General features: G+C 36.7%; 2 protein-coding genes across 2 annotated transcripts; one reads left to right on the top strand and one right to left on the bottom strand.

Annotated features, from left to right (window-relative positions):
- Positions 1-409: 409 nt before the first annotated feature.
- On the bottom strand, positions 410-8150 carry mus304 (mutagen-sensitive 304). The gene is made up of 5 exons (XM_019051944.2): positions 7868-8150; positions 6250-6371; positions 4509-4630; positions 4214-4290; positions 410-2479 (listed from the first exon to the last, which is right to left on the bottom strand). Exons 1-5 carry the CDS (start codon positions 8001-8003, stop codon positions 2304-2306), a joined length of 633 nt encoding a protein of 210 aa, XP_018907489.2. The 5' UTR covers positions 8004-8150; the 3' UTR covers positions 410-2303.
- A 132-nt stretch (positions 8151-8282) lies between these two features.
- LOC109037342 (rRNA methyltransferase 3, mitochondrial) lies at positions 8283-15766 on the top strand. Its single transcript, XM_019051942.2, has 4 exons — positions 8283-8937; positions 10488-10735; positions 11270-11425; positions 13379-15766. Exons 1-4 carry the CDS (start codon positions 8519-8521, stop codon positions 13978-13980), a joined length of 1425 nt encoding a protein of 474 aa, XP_018907487.2. The 5' UTR covers positions 8283-8518; the 3' UTR covers positions 13981-15766.
- The last annotated feature ends 1973 nt before the right edge of the window (positions 15767-17739 follow it).

The following is a 17739-nucleotide window of genomic DNA, read 5'->3' as shown; positions in this document are numbered from 1 at the left end:
GCCTAATCAGCACATGATTCTCGCATCTCATGAAATATTTGGTGCACATCAAAAACACTGGATTTCCCTCGTTGAGTTATTAAGAATAATTCACTTTAAGGCTTTAATTGCTGAGGTTCTAGAACTATCATGAGGGTTCCCTTAATATCGGGACCACCTATATTTTTTTTATGCCTGTCTGCTTTTGAGCAGTTTTTCTATCAACCTCGTACATACTTAAAACAAGGAAAGTTAAATTTGTAATCCTACAACACCAAGTAACAAGACAAAGAAATTTTTCCAGGAAATCAAATTATTTCCCCTCTCCAATTTCGAAGAATTAGTCCTTTTTTCAGATGATTTTGTTTTGTTTGATATTGAAGAGGTTAAGTCGGTTGAATCTTTAAGCCTTAATGAAGAAAGCAAGAGATTAAGAAAAATATAAAATTTTTAATCATACAATATAATACGTTTACAAAATATACATTTTTCGAAAGTTAATTTCTTTCTTTTTCGTTTCAGTACATTTTAAAGGAGTTATTATGAAGAATTTTAAAATTTATGGGTGTTTATGAAAATAATTATAAAATACCGGCAAAATATAGAATTTCCCTAAATGGGCATAATTTTTCTGCTTTTTACTCCATGCTATGAGACATCCGAATATTCCAAGGGGAATAGCTGATGCCTGCACTTCTCCTCCAGCCTGCGGGCCGATTATTGAAATTGATGATGATAGGCAAAGCGATAGACAAAGAAGACATAGGGAGTATGGAGCTATCCTATTGGTTGTAATGGGTTGTTCCTATAGACTAAGGGAGAAAATGATAGACTAACTGTCGGGTTCTCGGGGATTGCCGTTACTAAGTCTATTACCTACCTCCTTTGTCCATTGCAACCACCCGCTTTCACCAATAGGATCCCTCCATACCTCTTTTGTCTTCTTTGTCTATAGCTTTGTCTATTAATTTCAATAATCGGCCCGCTGTTTGCCACTGAAGAGGAGAGTTGTTTACCTGAGTAGACCTTTGTTCACACTATGGATTCAAGAATAGAGGCATAGTGCCCGGAACTTCGTTCAAGCACTGGTCAGTGGAATATTCTTGGACTTACAATTTCTTGCAGAGTAGAGCAGAATCGTTCATCTTAAGCTTTCATCAAATCTAGAAAGTATGTGAATAAAGTATGACGAATGCCACAGATTTGTTAGGAACATCTGCAACACTTTTGAAACATCTTGAAGCAAAAGCCTGTGTCACACTATCAAAGCTAGCCATAAATATATCAAGGTCAGGTGTTGTGATTGGCTCATTCGCTGACTTGGACCAATCACAGCACTGGACCTTGTCATTGACATTTTTATGAAGTATTTTGGTAGTGTTACACAGGCTAAAGTCTATTTTCCAGATGAGCCCCACAGTGCTAGTATTCCGTCTTGCTTAATCTAGGGCTCATCAGCATAATGGAATTGGCTACCTTTGCAACAAGATGCTTCAATTGAGTTACAGGCAAAATGAGCTTCGTATACTTCATTAAAGGCAGTGGGCATAGCATACCGTAGAAACAAATACAGCCAAATGCCACACCGCATCCTGCTGACTGTCTGGTCTGGTAACATGGGAAATAGAGTGATGTGGAGTTGCCCATTTTGCTTTACAATATTTACAAAAATGCCTGTGCTTTATTTTTTCATGTGAGAATACAAATCTTTCTAATATTTTTCGACAATGACCTGCAGAGAGTGTGTGTGGCTTATTTGTCTTCAAGTTTTCCATGAATAATGCAGGTCTAAGAAAAAGGTTTTGAACCACGGTACCTGAAATTTTTTTTCATGACAAAGCAGTTGTACATGAACAATGTTGGTACATATGTATTCCTTAAACTAAGACTTAGAATTGAAATTTTCGAGGATTTTTAGGATGTAGGGCTAGTACCAGCAAAACTGCATATCTGAAGCAATTTAGGTGTGAAAAAGATTCGAACTGATAAGAGGCAGGAGTTTACACACTTGTTTTCACATGGGGTGACATTGGAATAATTTTTTCCTTCTGTCTTGTACTTCATGTATAAGCAAGAACATATTCATCATGGTACAGATCATTAAACGTCATAATCTGATATATATCTGAGATTGTTATCATAAAATTTTATTTTACCTATGATACAGATAACTTTTTTGCCTGATAACTATCCACATCAGTTAGAAGAAAAAAAAACTTTAAAAAATAGAAAAAAAATGATGAAATTGCAAAACAATACATGCGAATACTTATAATGTAGCTCTTCTTCCACTGGCCCAACTACTCTAATTTTAGTGACTTCAATCATTTTCGAGGTTCCTGAGTCGTTTTTGTTGAAGATAGCTCCACCTTGGCTGTTTTAAGAAAACTGCCCCAGTCAGAATGACTTGCTTCTCCAATCATTTTCCAGATCTCTGGGTCACTTTTGTTGCAGATAGTCTTGAAGCGTTTCAAGAAATTCTTTTTCTCATTATAGATGCCTGTTTAAATCGGTTAAGGAATAACGAGAAAAGCAGTTCATGACTAGCTAAGGTATAAATCATAGATGTTACTAACTTCTGAGTGGTAAATTAATTATATTTGAAAAGAAGGTGAATGTTTTCAGCAGGGTGATTATTAGTGAGCTAAAATTTTTTCAGGAGGATAATGTGGACTACGTTAAGCAAAAAGGAACTATGCCACATCAGCTATTACCAAATTTAATTGGGTAAATTAATTTCTTACATAAGAGCGATTGCGCGGATTTTTTTGCAAACAGTGAATTTCCTGTGTAGTACAAAGCAAATTCCTTAAAATTTTCAGAGGAATCCGCACGAACGTTGTAACGTCTTGTAAAAAATTAAATTGCCCAGATAAATTGACTGATGTGGCTTGGTTCCTTTGTGCTAAACGCAGTCCATATGGAGCCAACAATAAGCTGCCCTCACGGACTTGCTCACATGAAGCATTGCATTTAATTATTTTCTCCACGTTATTTAGCACACTCGGGAGTTTCCTCCATATAAAACAGCACGCTTGTGATTTTCATGCTGACAAGACTAAGCGTTCCATTTTTTGTCATCACTTTCCCACCACTTTCATAGCAGGTTACTCTCAGTCTTTTCAGCTTGGCGACTCTGCTACGGCTTGCTAATTACAGAGCGTGATATTAAAATTTGCGTGCCCACACGAGAGGTTGTGATTTTTTCCGCAAAATACAAACTCACTAGTTGGATGTAATATCCACTCCAAACTTTCTCTCCAGCTGTCGAAGATACCATAAGAAAGCTCCACTGATGCATTACATCAACAAGCAAGGAAAATTAATAAACTCATTGACTCGCATATATGTTTCAGCCTTGTCTAGTTGAAAGTTAAACAGTTTTTATTGGCTGGATCTTATGGTATTACACAACAAAGATAAAAAAAAAAAAAAAAAAAAAACTATTTGAACCCTACATATTTTAAAGAACCCTTTGTGCGCAATCTGTGGCTCGTTTGATCACACACATTCTCCACCCCCACCCCATGTTTCCCCATTATTTTTAATTCACTGATTTCTTTGGTTTTCATAAAGTATGTAGACTTCGGGTAAGAGGTAAGATCTGTTAAAACAGCCAAACAAAAATTGGTCATTGCTGAGGGGGAATGTGTCTGAAAAATGTTGATAAGAAGAAATACTTAAAGCAGCAACAAACATCAGGCAGAAGGCGGAATTTTGATAACAAAGATCTGTGAAAGAATTCATTAGAAATTTGGCCAAGGCAACATGCAGATTTTGCCATCATGCACCCTCATATGTACTCTTTGAATAAAAGACCACGATACTTATCATAATTTCACTAGACTCGGCAGCCATCTCTTATACTATTGGTAGGTTGAATCAATGACTGGAACAGCCACTATTGAATAATGACTTTTGGGGAACTGCAAATGGCGCCAACCCACTAATTGTAAGTTAGACTCTGTTGCTTTAATTATCCATTTATTGATGACCACTGGCAGTTGCAGACACTAACAACAACTTTTTCTTGACCTAAGCAGACCGACTGAAAATTTTGGGATATGACGTGTGCTCGAATGGTCCTTCTCTTAATTTGGGGACGCGCCATGGTGAAACCTTGCTACCGGTAGATGATAAGAGATAAATTCAAGGAAATTGAAAATGAGAAGAAGACGAACAAGGATCAGGAAATTAGTCAAGTACCTACAGGTAATCTGTCAGAAAAGGATACATCCTTCGATGAATTTGCCGCTGGGTGGGCTAGCAAACTTAATTCCAGTTAACTGTCTAAAAATGTTAATTTTGTCGCTGAAAAAGAAAACAAACAAAGTTAGAACTCCAGAGAGTAAAAAAACCAAGTTTACAAGTTACAGTAAAGCAATACATACTCTAGCCCACATCAGTATTAGTGGCTAACTGTCCATCTTTCAAAGTCTAACAACAAGTAGGCTGCATCAGTGTTACACTTGAAATATAAAGGATGGCTAAGCCAAAAACTTATTTGAAAAGTAGAAGATGAAACTTACATGGCAATTTGTAATGCTTTTTCATCCTCAGGAGCTAAGCAAAAGCTTTTACTTAGTTTTATTTTCCCTTCATAGACCATGACTTGGTTTGCCAAACGTGCATTCTCCACCTTCAAGTAGTCCTAGAAAAAAAAAACAGAAAATACTTAAGCTTTGTTGAAGGATTTCCTAGGGCAGCATTAGAGTGACCCAACTTTGGCAATGTCGGATTTTTTTTAGTCTTGCCCCCTAGAACTGATCCATGTGATCAAAAAACACTCTGCCAAGTTTCAGCCAAATCGGATAGTATTAACCCAAGCCGACAGAGCCATCATTTTTATATGGGATTTTACACTGAAAAACACTTTTTTTCAGAAAAATCCATTTCTTGGAAAATGTGTAATTTCTAAAAAAAAATCTGAGGTCATATTCGGCTTTAGCAGGAAACATTGAGTGAGAAAAGATGTATTGGACACCACCCAAAAAAATTTTTACCCCTCGTTATAGCGGTGAAAGAGTTGAAACATCTAGAAAACGCTAAAATGAGGGTGATAAATCGCAAATAATTACATGGGTCTGCATTCGAAAACAAAGCTCAACATATGGTGGGTGTATATCATGTACTTTTTTATGCAGAGTCCGAACATTCTATCCATTTTTCTCTATTCCATCAGGATTTTCCGGAAAATCGATTTTCTTGTAAAACAGAAGGTTTTCTGGGGAAAGCTAAATTTTCAAGAAATAAAAGATCTACTTGTAACGGATGTTTTTGGTGTGTTTTTTAAAGCTGAGTCCGAAAATTATGACAAAGTTGCTCCATTATATTGGGATTTTTTGGAAAATCGATTTTCTTGTAAAAATAGGGTTTTCTGGGGATGACTCAATGTTGAGGAAATTCAATGGTTTCTCTTCGTCATTTTCCTTGCTAAATAAAATTCCATTTGCTTTTCAGATACCTATCACTCTTCAATTCACGGTATTATAGAGACTTTTTACGTACAGAGAATAAAACATATTCTGTTTTTGGCCAAGAAAAAATAGAAATGGTGACTGCGAGTTAAAGAATTTCACCCACTAATGTTATCTGCACACATGAAAATTCGATAAAGTCTCGTACCCAATCACTATATTCAGCTTAAATGGTGAAAAAATAAATTTTTAAATTTTCTGTGATACCTAAAAATTGTTTTCAATAAGTGGACAGTTTCTAAGATAATCAGATCTTCATCATCAAGCTAAACCCAGAATGCAGCTGCAGCAGTGTGAAATGTCCGCAAAAAATGGACTTATGATTACTTTCTGCTTTGCCTCTATAAAGTTTTCACTTGTCATTCCTCAGCTGTCAAGAGAGGGGAAGCTACTTTGGTTAACACTGCAGTGTGCCACCTGAACCTTCATTACAACTCTTTTGCTGATCAGTGATGTGTCTACTTAGATATGTGCAGGGCACTAATATTTCTTAGTACCAAAATTTACAACCCAAATTAAAGGAAAAGCCGATTTCTAAGATAAGTAAGATTTCCATTAATATTCAGTATGAATAATGAATATCAACTGCGGATGTACAGTTGAAGAGGACTGAAACTTGAACTTCAATTTTTTAAGTAAGAATGTCACCTGCAGACATACAGATAAAGAGGACTAAAACTTGAACTACTGATCTCCAATTCTGGGGTTTGCAAAAGAAAGGTTTGGAAGTTGATCATAGTTAGATACAGCAGTGATGACTGCTCTCTCAGTTAATTTTGAAATCAACACTTACAATGTCTTGCTTGAGAGAATTATGCTCTTCAACCAAAGATTTTTCTTTCTCGCTGATTTGAAGTTTCTTCGACTTTAGTTGCGCCAGCTCCTCTTTCTTCTGAATTTCTTCTTCTTTTAGATCTAACAGAAAAAAAGAGAGGGAAATTTTCAGAATCGAAAAAAAAAAAATTAACAGATCTTCGGACCAAGCAATGTTTCTACAATTTTCCAATTCACACCGAGTGCAGAGTTTAATGCTGATGAGATATTGATTTTACAGTTGAGAGGAATGTTGATTGATGGATTGTTGTGACACTGACATGATTTCAAAAATCATGATTGAACATTGCAATATTGTAAAATAGACTAAAATACCCTAGGTAAAAGCCGAAAAGTGATGCGTGTGCAATTGGTCAGAATTCGGCGGTGAAACTACGAAACCACGTATCTCGGTTTGCGACGTCGCAGACTTCCTGTCATACTTTATTTTTTAAATGAAAAACTACTTAACATCCAGTCTTGAAAATTTCTGTGATTTTTCCTCTTTGTGCGGAGAAAATTCCGTGAAAATTTCAAGGAATGATATTGATTTGGTCTACTTCAAAAAAATAAAATGTGAGCGTAGATTTTTAAACACCGCAAACGATATACGTGGTTTGGTAGTTTCACCGTCGAATTGCCTGTTTAATATCTGCAACAGGATTGGGCACGCTGCGGCAATCGGACTGCACACTTTGACACCCTTGCATCCGAGCCCTACTTTCAGATATCCCGAAGGTAAGAGGATTCTTAAGTTTGCAATTGATGTCCTCAGAGCCCCTTCAAGAAACACTTGAATCTTTGCAGCGTTCTAACTCTTGCAGGACGAAAATTCAAAATTGCAGTCCAAATACTACTAAGTAACCAACAAGAGTTTCAGCTAATAGGCATATTAATGCAAGAAGTAGAGCTCTAGTTCATTGGTTTTTCCTCATTTGAATGTATTTATGATAAAAGTGACCATCTAGGAATATAGAGTTTGCATACAAAACAGTTCTTAGCATAAACACGTCCATTTGGTCTACCCTGAGATGAGTCGTGCTCAAAATTATTTGCACCTTAATAATCTCAAAATACACCACAATGGCATTGGCTGTAAACTTTAAAGTAGAAACTCATTTCGATTGAATCGGGACAACCTCTAATGTCTATTTTTCAAGTCTTCAGTTATTTGAGTAGATAATGCTTTGGTTGGAGTTGGATGCAACCTCGGAAGTGGTGTTGATACTCGTCCCTTTCGTCATTTTTAAGGTTGTATCAACTCTTTTAAAGTATCATCGACTCAAAAAAACTGAGGATTAGAAAAATGGACATTAGTGGTCCCAATTCAATTGTGTCTGCTACACAAAGGTGCCTTATCATGGTAGATGTCTGTTCAATCAGGCAGGATCCAGAAATAGTTTATCTTTGCTTTGACGGTATCAGATATAAATGTATGTTGAATACTACGGCTGATCTGAGTATTTCCCTCAAATTTATATCCTGACTACTTTCCTAATTTTCTAAAGTACTTGGGAACATGTTGCTTTGTTTAGGCAAAACTTTCGTGAAATCATAGTGATCAACTTCATAAATTTGAAATAAATAAATGAGCTTACTCTTGATTTTGTCATCGACACCATCAAGGAATAATCCTATTTCCGTCCAGGTGTCCGTTTCATTTCTTCTTTTGCTTGCCTCTGCTATCTTTTTCACCTCAATGAGTTCTTTTGCAAGTTTTGAAATTTCATCCATTGTCGCAAAGATGAAAAAACGAGAGATTCACTTGAAAAACGCTTGGATGATTGATAACTTCAGCAGTAAATGTTTAAGAACTTTTGAACATGGAAAATTTTTAAAAAGAAATGAAATTTTACCACTCAAGACCCAAGTTGAAATTCATCTATTTGATAAGAATGGTAAACAGTCGATTTGGCGCCGAAAATTTAACGGACAAAAACAAAAGTTCTTATCAATCGTTCAACATTCAACGTTGCTCGTTATCATTCTTGCATCAAGCAACAAACGTGGTATGTCAACAACACACATTTATGGCTTTTTTCAGGTTTTTCCGGTACTTTTCCCTTGCGTAGGAAAATTGAAGAATATCATAAGTTTTTAGAACATCGAGTATCAGTTTAACCGCTATTAAGTAAATTGTGCTCTCTATTCCTACGCTCCCGATTTCTGGAGAGCCCGTATTCTCCACATGCTGTGCATCTGAGGCCTCAGTTTTTCTTCCTCCTTTATTTCGCAGCACATTAAAGACAATGACAGGTTTGCGAATTTTCTCTTTATTAATCACGAGGAACTCGTGCCTAATTCAGAACAATAAGTCAGCAGGAAAGAGGTCTCTATTTCTTAGTGCCTACTTGAATGCCCGCCCTTCCAGGAAGAGAGGTAATGTCCGTTCTGATAAGCCTTACTCTGCAACAATTGTAGACTTGAAGAACCAAATCCTAGAAGCGGATCATCACAAATCAGTGAACCGGATCAAAGAAGTAGATCATCTCAAATCACCGAACCGGATCAAAGAAGCAGATCATCTCAAATCAGCAAATCATGTAGCACCTCAAATCCACGACTCTAAGCCCATTGGAAGAACCAAACCAATCTCAAAGGCCAAAGAGGTGGAACATCCACTCCCTTTCCCATTCGTAAGATTGGAGAAAAATGATACTCGCTTGAGGTAAGTTTACTTGTAGTCCCGAAATTCTCGGATTGCCCTTCGTTTTTTCTGTTCTTTTAGTGTTGATACCAAGCACTCTTGAATACTGGAAATGCTGATAGACAATCCTTAAGTGGTCAGGCCACCATTGTACGTATTATGTTCACCAGTGTTCATATTTATTCTACTTGCGGGCCTCGGTGAGGAAATCATGCTTCAGAGTTTTTTATGTACATGGTAGTGGACTGAATCTAACCATGATACTTCTATATCCCTGTCCACTGCCATGGTCTGGCCGATTCCAGTGGAACGTAGGAATGCTCGTATTGCTTTTCCAAGGTGGATTGCATGGAATCTTAGCCTCATGCAGAACTGCTTGGAATGTGCAGCTAGGTAACCCAAAGATATAAAGACGGAGTGCCAGAAGAGAAAATGAAGCCACCTCTCCCATTGGCTGAAGAGTTGACGGTAAAATCCGGACAATAGAGATGTCGATACTCAGGGAAGTATCGATACTCGGTATCGATACTGGTATCGACTCTAAGCATCGATACCGGTATCGAGCATCGAGCTGAAGTATCGATACTTATGAGGTATCGATACCATCGATACTATTTCTGAATTATGCCGTGATTCTGAGTGTGCGTATGTCTGTCGGCCGTTAAATTCCGCCAGATTTACGCCTCTCTCGAAAAAGCCCTGTTCGCGTCCTTAGTCAACTATTTTGAGCCTTTAACTACACTTATCGAACTGAGCTTTTAACATTTTTATTGAAGTATAATCATTTTGAGAAACTTGATTACTCCGTCGTTTGTCACAGTGCATCATGAAGGTGAAATAGTGGGGAGAGAATTTTTTAAAAAAGAAAAAGAGGCCTTCTTCATGGCCAAATCAGATTAAGTACCGATACCGTCGATACTGGGGTCTTGGCATCGATACTGCATGGTATCGATATCGTGGAGTATCGATGCCGAGTATCGTTAAGTATCGATCGAAAGTATCGATACTTTGCAAGTATCGGATAAGTATCGACATCCCTACCGGACAAGTTTGAAATTCATATAAAGAGCAGCAACGGAACAAAATTGCGTAAACAAAGTATTCTAGGTTGATTTTTGCTCGAATATTCACTTTCCCACTTTCAAAAAAATCACCCCTTTCTACGTTACCCAGGGTTTCCCCCTGTCTGGAAAACCTAGAAAGTCAGGGAATTTGATGAGCCCTGGAAAAGTCATGGAAACAAAGTTGATCGCCTTCAAAATTTACACATCTCAACAAATTTCCATTACCAGTAGATGGCAGAATTGCAAATCAAGTGTTGATGTAAGGGAGGTGGCAAAAATCAAGTGGTCGAGGGATGAAAAATTGATAAATCTATTCCTAAATCAGGAATTTTTAAATACTGGTTAAATTATTCAAGTCATTCACAAATCATTTGAAGTGAATGTTTCATCACAGATGTAAATCCCCATTACCCAAGTGTGCACCAGTTATTTTAAAATAAAATTCACAGAACTCAAAGTGGTGGTGAAAGTATCCATTCAGTTAATTCCTCTTCTTATGAATTACAGTGAGGTCATGATGACAGTGAAGTCAAGAAAAAACAGGAAGGAAGCTAATCTTGTCATGCTTGAGGGGAGAAGACTCATTGAGGATGCATTATCAGCAGGTGTACGACCACACTGCTTCTTTTTCTCCCGTCCCAGTGACATTGCAAGTATAAATGTTCCAACAGGTGAAGATGCAGTTCCTATCTATAAAATAATGTATAAGGAAATGAAAATGTGGTCTGACCTTGTAACTTGTCCTGGAGTCATCGGTAAGCAACTTGAATGTTTGATTCATTTTTACTTCCTTTCTTTCTTTCTTTCTTTCTTTCTTTATGTATCATTACTTGCAAAAATCTAAGAACTAAGTCTATTGTCTGATCTGAAATATTACTGCAGAACCTGTTATCTGTGAAAAAGGTCAAAATTTCAATAATTTCTCTTTCAAAAAGTACTCGGCCTGAGCGTACAAAGTTTGGCAAAAAGCATTTTTTAACAGCACTGACCGACCAATTTCAAATGTACACAACAAGACTGATTTCACCAACAAATTTTGCCGGATGAATTGACTTGGATTGACCATCCAGGTCAGTGTCTGCAAAAAATTGGCTGTCCTCTGTAAGATCATGATCACCTCCATCACATGAATCAGTAAAATTTTGATGCACTAATTTAATTGAACACCAAGGAAACATGAAAAAGAAGTATTCGATTCTGAATGTAGCACGTAAGAAAGCAACGAGATTTGAAGAATCATGCTGTCACTGTACTTTATTAATGTTCCTCTCTTTTACTCAATTCCTCAGGTATCTTCAACATTCCTTCACCAAATGTAGTTGAACCACCAGAAGAAGCAATGCCGCTCACAATAATTTGTGACAACGTTCGTGATCCTGGTAACTTGGGATCAGTTTTACGAGTTGCAGCTGGTGTAGGGTCATCTAAGGTCATTTTGACCAAAGGTAAATAGTCGAGAAAATTATTCTCCATTCGACTTTTGCTTCCCTTGTTCTTCTACTTTCTGAGAGTGAATATTGCTGTGTCACAACTTCCTCTTGTATTTTCCCAGCAGAAGTGAAGATTTTCTAAAAATAAGTTTAAACATATTATGTACTCGCTGGAAGTGGCAAGTGCGAAAATCTTCATGTTATACAGCCAGCTCTGCCAACTTAAATATCACAATTTTTTTGCAATGGAAGCTGAGATAAACGTACTTCGTATTTTTGTTTAAAAGATCTACACCCAAGTGAATTAAATTCTAAGGACCTATGTATATTTATTTGCAAGCTACCTAGTTCCTTTCAATTTAATTAACTTAACGTATTTCCTTTCAGCATAAATATGTACAAGTATTACTTGACTCCCAGATATGCTAATATATGAGATTTCATTATCGGTGGAGAAGGACATATAATTTTATAAATGCAGACATGCGTTTTCCTACCTCTCTTTCATTTAATATGCAGTCTCAAGCCCTGCTGTGTTGTGATAAAATCCTCAACAGTGGAAGGCTTCATCTCACTCTTAAGATACTGCTGCTAGATTTAGATTTCAAAGTCCTGTTGAAGGACATGTCATTGAAATGGATGCTGAGGAGTCCTTGATCATCTAAAATGGTTAGTGACACCCTTTCTTCAATGTATTCTCTGCAAGTTTGGCGTGAACTAAGCTTCTAGGAATTTTTCCTCCCCTAAATGGCAAAGAAGCCCCGCTTTGATAATGCCAAAAAATAGGACTAATAAAAACGATTTTCAAGCAGGCTCTGATGTTGTAGCCAGGTGGTGGAAACGGCATTCTCTGATTCAGACGTCGCCTTGCTTTGTCAACTCGACTGTCAGCTTTTCATTTGATTCTTGATTACTCGGATATTAATTCGCTATTTCCCCCTCATAAATGATTTTTGAGCTTTTTAATGAACCATTCGGTTTTTTCACGAAATATCCTCTCAGAAAAAGCATACTGCTAATCTGCAAAAATTCCTTTCCTCTGCTCCATTGCTTCCAACCAGTGTCCTCTGATTTTAACCATTGTGCTATGTATTTCTATTGTTTATGAAAAATAATCAAGTGGATTCTTTAAGCTAAACTTTTCAGACAATGAATAATGATCTTAATGACTTCAATTTTCATCAAAATTGAAAGTAATCCGCATTTTCTTGTTTCTAAAGTTCTTTAGACATACTTTACAAAATTGTCTAATTTAAACTATTTTACAATGAAAATTTGATGTCTTAGAAATTCTGAAGAAATTATATTAACATATTATTTAGTACTTTGTCCAGGGGCTCAGTAGCATCCCCACATTAATCCCCTCAGTTATCCTCTGTTAAGTTATCCCCCTGACGTATTATAGAATGTATATTAATGGTAATCTATGTGTACAAGTACAATGACAAGTTTCCATTTAATAGGCCTTACAATCGCCTGAACGAAGGCCTTACAAAAGGTCGAACGAATCGTACATTTTGCCGAGACAAAACGGAACCAAATTTTTTCCTTTGCCTGTCGAGAAGTTGCAAGCATACTCACTGTTGTACATACTCTGTGTGTACTGAATGGGCACTTGTAGCCTATTCTTCTCAGGTTTGTCCTCAAAAAGTATGTTCTACCTTTTGAAATCGAAGAGTTCTTCTTGTCTTGCTTTCTAAGAAAAAATTTCTCTTTTCAAGTGAGAAAATGGGAAATATTAGTCTTTATAATGTATAATTTTCATTTAAGAAGATTCCAATGCAAAATTTTTGAGTTCTTCTTTCTTCTTGAAAATTGTCACCTGAACAAAAGAGCAACAATGGAATTGGTTTGCACTATTTGGTCTCATTTTTGTTTCTTCCGATATTCCTAGTTTGTTTTCTCATACTTTTTAGGTGAAGAAATTTTTGTGTCGGAAAACCAACTGCAGCTTTGAATATTTTTCAGGTTGCTGTGATTTGTGGAATTTGAAAGTTCTGCGGTCAGCTGCTGGCGCCCACTTCAGGATTCCCATTGAAACTGGAGTAGAATGGAGTAAAATGACAGACCATGTTGATATGTATGAACACATATTTATTGCAGACAACCACGAGGACTTAAGCCTAAAGCATCAAAGTCCATCATCTGAGGAATTCAATGACACTGATAAACAAATGGCAAGTACTGATTCAGACAATTACTCCGATTCTGATGATGAAGTGGAACATGAAATATCGAGAGCCGAGGAAGAAGAAAATTTACTCAAGGAGGAATTTTCTAACGCATTACCTTATTTTGAAATTGATTTTGTGAACAAGTCGCCCATGGCCCTGATTATTGGAGGAGAAACACATGGTGTGTCTCGGGAAGCTCTTCAATTTGCCCGCTTACAGCCCACTTCCAGTCGCTTGAATATCCCACTCTTCAACTGTGTTGAGAGTTTGAATAGTGCTGTTGCTTTAAGTGTCATATCCTTCGAAATACAGAGGCAGTTTATTTTGAGCAATTTGTCCTCTAGCAGTGGCAAGCCTGGAGATAGTGAACAACATAGTAGTAAGAGTCAAATTTAAGTTTATGCTTTGTGGCATTGTAAAGATTTTTCATAGTAAGAATTTTTTATATTCGCCCATTTGTGTACATCTTGCAAAAATCCTTTGAATTTGATTTTTTCACCTTTTGGTAAATATTCTGTCTCTTTAGTTATTTACCCAACAGTTTTTTACTTTGTAGCTGTTAGCTTTATCTTACCCTGCTATTATCATGAGATCGGAATGCTTGTACCAAGTTATCCTTTTGCACATCATAGTTAGATGCTGTTGTTACAATAACATCTAACTGGGCAGAAAGGAATGTATGAATGAGTAATCAAATGGTCTGAAGGTGCTGTAAAATGTTCCTTAACAGACGCAGAAAGTGCGCGACAATCCATGTTCCGGTAGGGAAGTGTTGAGGGAAATGATTGTGCAATTCAAGCAGTTTGCAATACACACAGTCAATGAAATAACTTAGCGTTTGCCTCTGTATGTTGAAAGGAGGCTAGGTGCTTTAAAGGAGTTTATTAATTTTATTCAATGATAAAATACATGAATCTAATTTATATTCCCAAACAAAATGCGTAAGACTTTTGGGATGACCCTCATATAATTTATAGTCTCTGTCAGTACTATAAATTTCCAGAAGATTGTAGCTTTTTTTTATTTTTCTGGTTTATTCCTACTCACCCTGGAGTGGGGTGAATAGGACGCATGTTGATTTTGGAAGATAGGTCAAATTCTCCGATAGCAGGGTGAATAGGAATTAATTGTGCCGGAGTTTTAAAAAAAATCGACAGAACAAAATTTTGAAAAAAACGGCTTAAAGAGCAAGCTTTAATAAATAAACGAATATGTATTCAAAAACAAATGTAACAAATTAGAATAACACACATAGCTAAAATTAATTTGTCACATTCTTTAAGCATCTTTGAATTAGGTACAAAAAGAATCTTTTAAGAAATGCTCACATGATAAAAGAAGAAACTAGTTTTGAACTTACAGGAACTCAATCAGTCAATTTTGAAAGTCTAAGACTAGTTCAATATGAAATGTTAAAACACTTATGAGCTAATGGATTTCTGAGAAATACTAACTTTTGTCAAAACTCTAAAAAGTTAAAAACTAGAATAATACTAGGGGCTTGGCTACCCAGGCACTAGTTTTAAATAGGCAAGTAGGTAACCAGGTACGGCACAATAACACAGCCAAAAAAGTGGTTCACCACTGGTTACATAACCTGTTACGTTCATACTGAGGATATAGAGACAAGTGTGACACTGGAACCAATACATTCAGGAACAGAGAACATGATGAGAACAGGGCACCACACAGTAATGGAGGGGATACGAAACATGTAGTTTAGGGTAACAGGATTGCCACATTCCTGTCAGTTTGCCGCCAAAAGAGCAAAGGCTCGATAACAACTAATACACCATAATAAAAGAAACGTACTGCTATTTGCATCACTGCCAGAGTTTAAAACTAATTCCTTCTTCTCTGTAGCAACCCTAACTACACTTTCAGGACAGAGGATGCGTAAGTGAATGTACAGTCGATATTTCTCACATTTACATAATTTTCAAGAGTATTAATGATGATTTAGTTCAGACTGATTGTATTTCATGCAGTTGCACCATTTTTCTCCTATTAACGACATTATTTATTGCTATCCACCATGTTCATCGTTTTCATTGACGAAGTGTCCGGTATAATGTTTTTTGTTAACTAATCACGATCTCGTCTTCATGTAAGTTCTTGGTTTTGTTTTTAAGTCTTACAAATCTATTATAAAAAAAGTGAAAATACATAAGTTTGTCCATAATCATTTTTTATTTTTTGTATTTTAAAGAATTAATATTTACAAGCTTTCTTTCACATTAACCTATCTGTGTGAGATTGGTATAAGTAATTGAATACATGGGATGATGCAAAAATAAAGTACCTAAATACGATGTTTCTCTCTCGGAAGAACCTAACTTCATTTCAATTTTGCCAAATTTTGTGCAAATAGCATTGTTACTTTGATAATTTTGAGTTTCTGACTGAAACTTTCACTAATCTTGCTTACGATCTCATACAAATTCTTGACGAAAAGTGAACAATGTTTTTCCCGTAAAAACTTGAATTGTTTGAGTCAATTTTGCAACCTTGAAATGGAGTTACATTCAGTCGTGCAGGAAACGACGAATACAGCCATAGATGCTCTTTGAAACCGTTTACCGACTTATGAAGTACAACGGCTCTTCCGTAATGTGTATGAGGGCTAGGTGATACACGATTTTGAATGTTCTTTATCATTGCGTTTCAAGAATATTGCCATTGTACTTGTTTCCCATTTACATCGGAAATGCACAATAATCACTCTTTTCATATCTTTTTTTATTTTTCAAAGCTTTTCATATTCTTTCGATAAAGCTTACAATTATTAGTTTCAACGGTTCATTTTCATCACCCATTTTCCTTCCGCATATCAGTTCACCTTTAATTTTTAGTGTAGGTAACTCGAGCTCCCACGTGATCAAACAATGGTATTCTCGTGAAATAGTAGTTTCCACGGATCCCGCTAAAGCAGACTGTTCCATAAAAAATTGGTTCCCCCTGATTTTTGAGATTTTTCAGACTGTGTCCGTTCCTCAATTATATTTTAAGTATTCTCACTATATTTTAATCAGAGTAAACATCTGTTAAAAGTGCCACCCATAGATCTTTCTGAGCTGTTGGGCACCATTGGGGAACCTTAAATTTATTTTCGTGCATCCTACCGGACCCAGCTGAAAAAAAATATTCAGCCTTTTGAAGACCTCTCTAAAAGTCGATTTTATTCAAGAATGGAACAACCCGTTCATCTTATGGCCTTCCTTGTGCAGCGATATATCACACACTGTATCGTATCATCAAAAGTATGTCATTATTCTATTTTGATTGCAATGATCAGTGAGGCACACAAGAAATACTCAACTAGTCCGCGAGTTTGAATAATCGCGTCAAACGCAGTGCAGTTGCCATGAAACTCGTACTAGCGCCTACAAGACTGCAGGAATACTTCACACATTGCGCCAAACTCAGTGCGGTCGGCATGGAACGCATATTAGCGCGCTTTAATGATTGAATAATATTCGTTTGCAGATGATGCTGTCAACATGCTGCCTATAATAAATAAGATACTTATATTTTTAGGAACTGCTCTCTTGCTTTCTACCTCTCCGCCACGCCACTGACCTATCGCCTGCGCGGTGTACTGAATGCCGTGCCAATTAAAACGCCGTATGAACCTTCAGGCGTTGCCAAATTTCCTTTGGTAAATCCCAACTTTTCGGAAAAATTTGTTAATATTTTTCCTCCAATTTTTCGGAAAATTTTATTCACAATTTCACATAAAGCTCCTATAAATTTCATAGAAAAATGTTTATAGCTTTCCCCAAAAATAAATATTTTATCGGAGGAAATTTGGCAACTCTTGAATGTTCATACGGCGTTTTTCTTCAGCACGGCAGTGTACTGGTGTGCCGTGAACTGCGAACCTGCAATCCTGTAACAAGTGAATGATTGAAATCCTGAATGGTTCCTCATTTTTGAGTCTTTGACGTTGGACTCTAAAAGAGTGTTCGACGAATAAGGGAGGGGAGGGGGGGGGATATATTTGAATGTCCGACCAGGGCAGGGGGTAGGTATGGAATACCTCCCAGTACAGAGGGTGGTCTAGGAGGCCTCGAGTCCTTCCCCGGAAAATTGTTGAAATTTTAAATCTATTAGGACGCCTTTTGAGGCTTCCGTAACGCATATTTTCCATCGATG

This window comes from Bemisia tabaci, chromosome 5, assembly GCF_918797505.1.
Source record: "Bemisia tabaci chromosome 5, PGI_BMITA_v3".
NCBI classification, from domain to species: Eukaryota; Metazoa; Arthropoda; class Insecta; order Hemiptera; family Aleyrodidae; genus Bemisia; species Bemisia tabaci.
This window is presented reverse-complemented; position numbering and strand designations above follow the sequence as displayed.

Excerpts from the sequence above, each read along its gene's own strand:
- mus304 (XM_019051944.2), bottom strand. The coding sequence starts at position 8,003 with ATGGATGAAATTTCAAAACTTGCAAAAGAACTCATTGAGGTGAAAAAG. Across the intron at positions 6,372-7,867 it reads TGTCGATGACAAAATCAAGA|ATCTAAAAGAAGAAGAAATT; the intron begins GTAAGCTCATTT and ends TTTTTCTGTTAG. Across the intron at positions 4,631-6,249 it reads ATTCTCTCAAGCAAGACATT|GACTACTTGAAGGTGGAGAA; the intron begins GTAAGTGTTGAT and ends TTTTTTTTCTAG.
- LOC109037342 (XM_019051942.2), top strand. The coding sequence starts at position 8,519 with ATGACAGGTTTGCGAATTTTCTCTTTATTAATCACGAGGAACTCGTGC. Across the intron at positions 8,938-10,487 it reads AAAAATGATACTCGCTTGAG|TGAGGTCATGATGACAGTGA; the intron begins GTAAGTTTACTT and ends TATGAATTACAG. Across the intron at positions 11,426-13,378 it reads TAAGGTCATTTTGACCAAAG|GTTGCTGTGATTTGTGGAAT; the intron begins GTAAATAGTCGA and ends AATATTTTTCAG.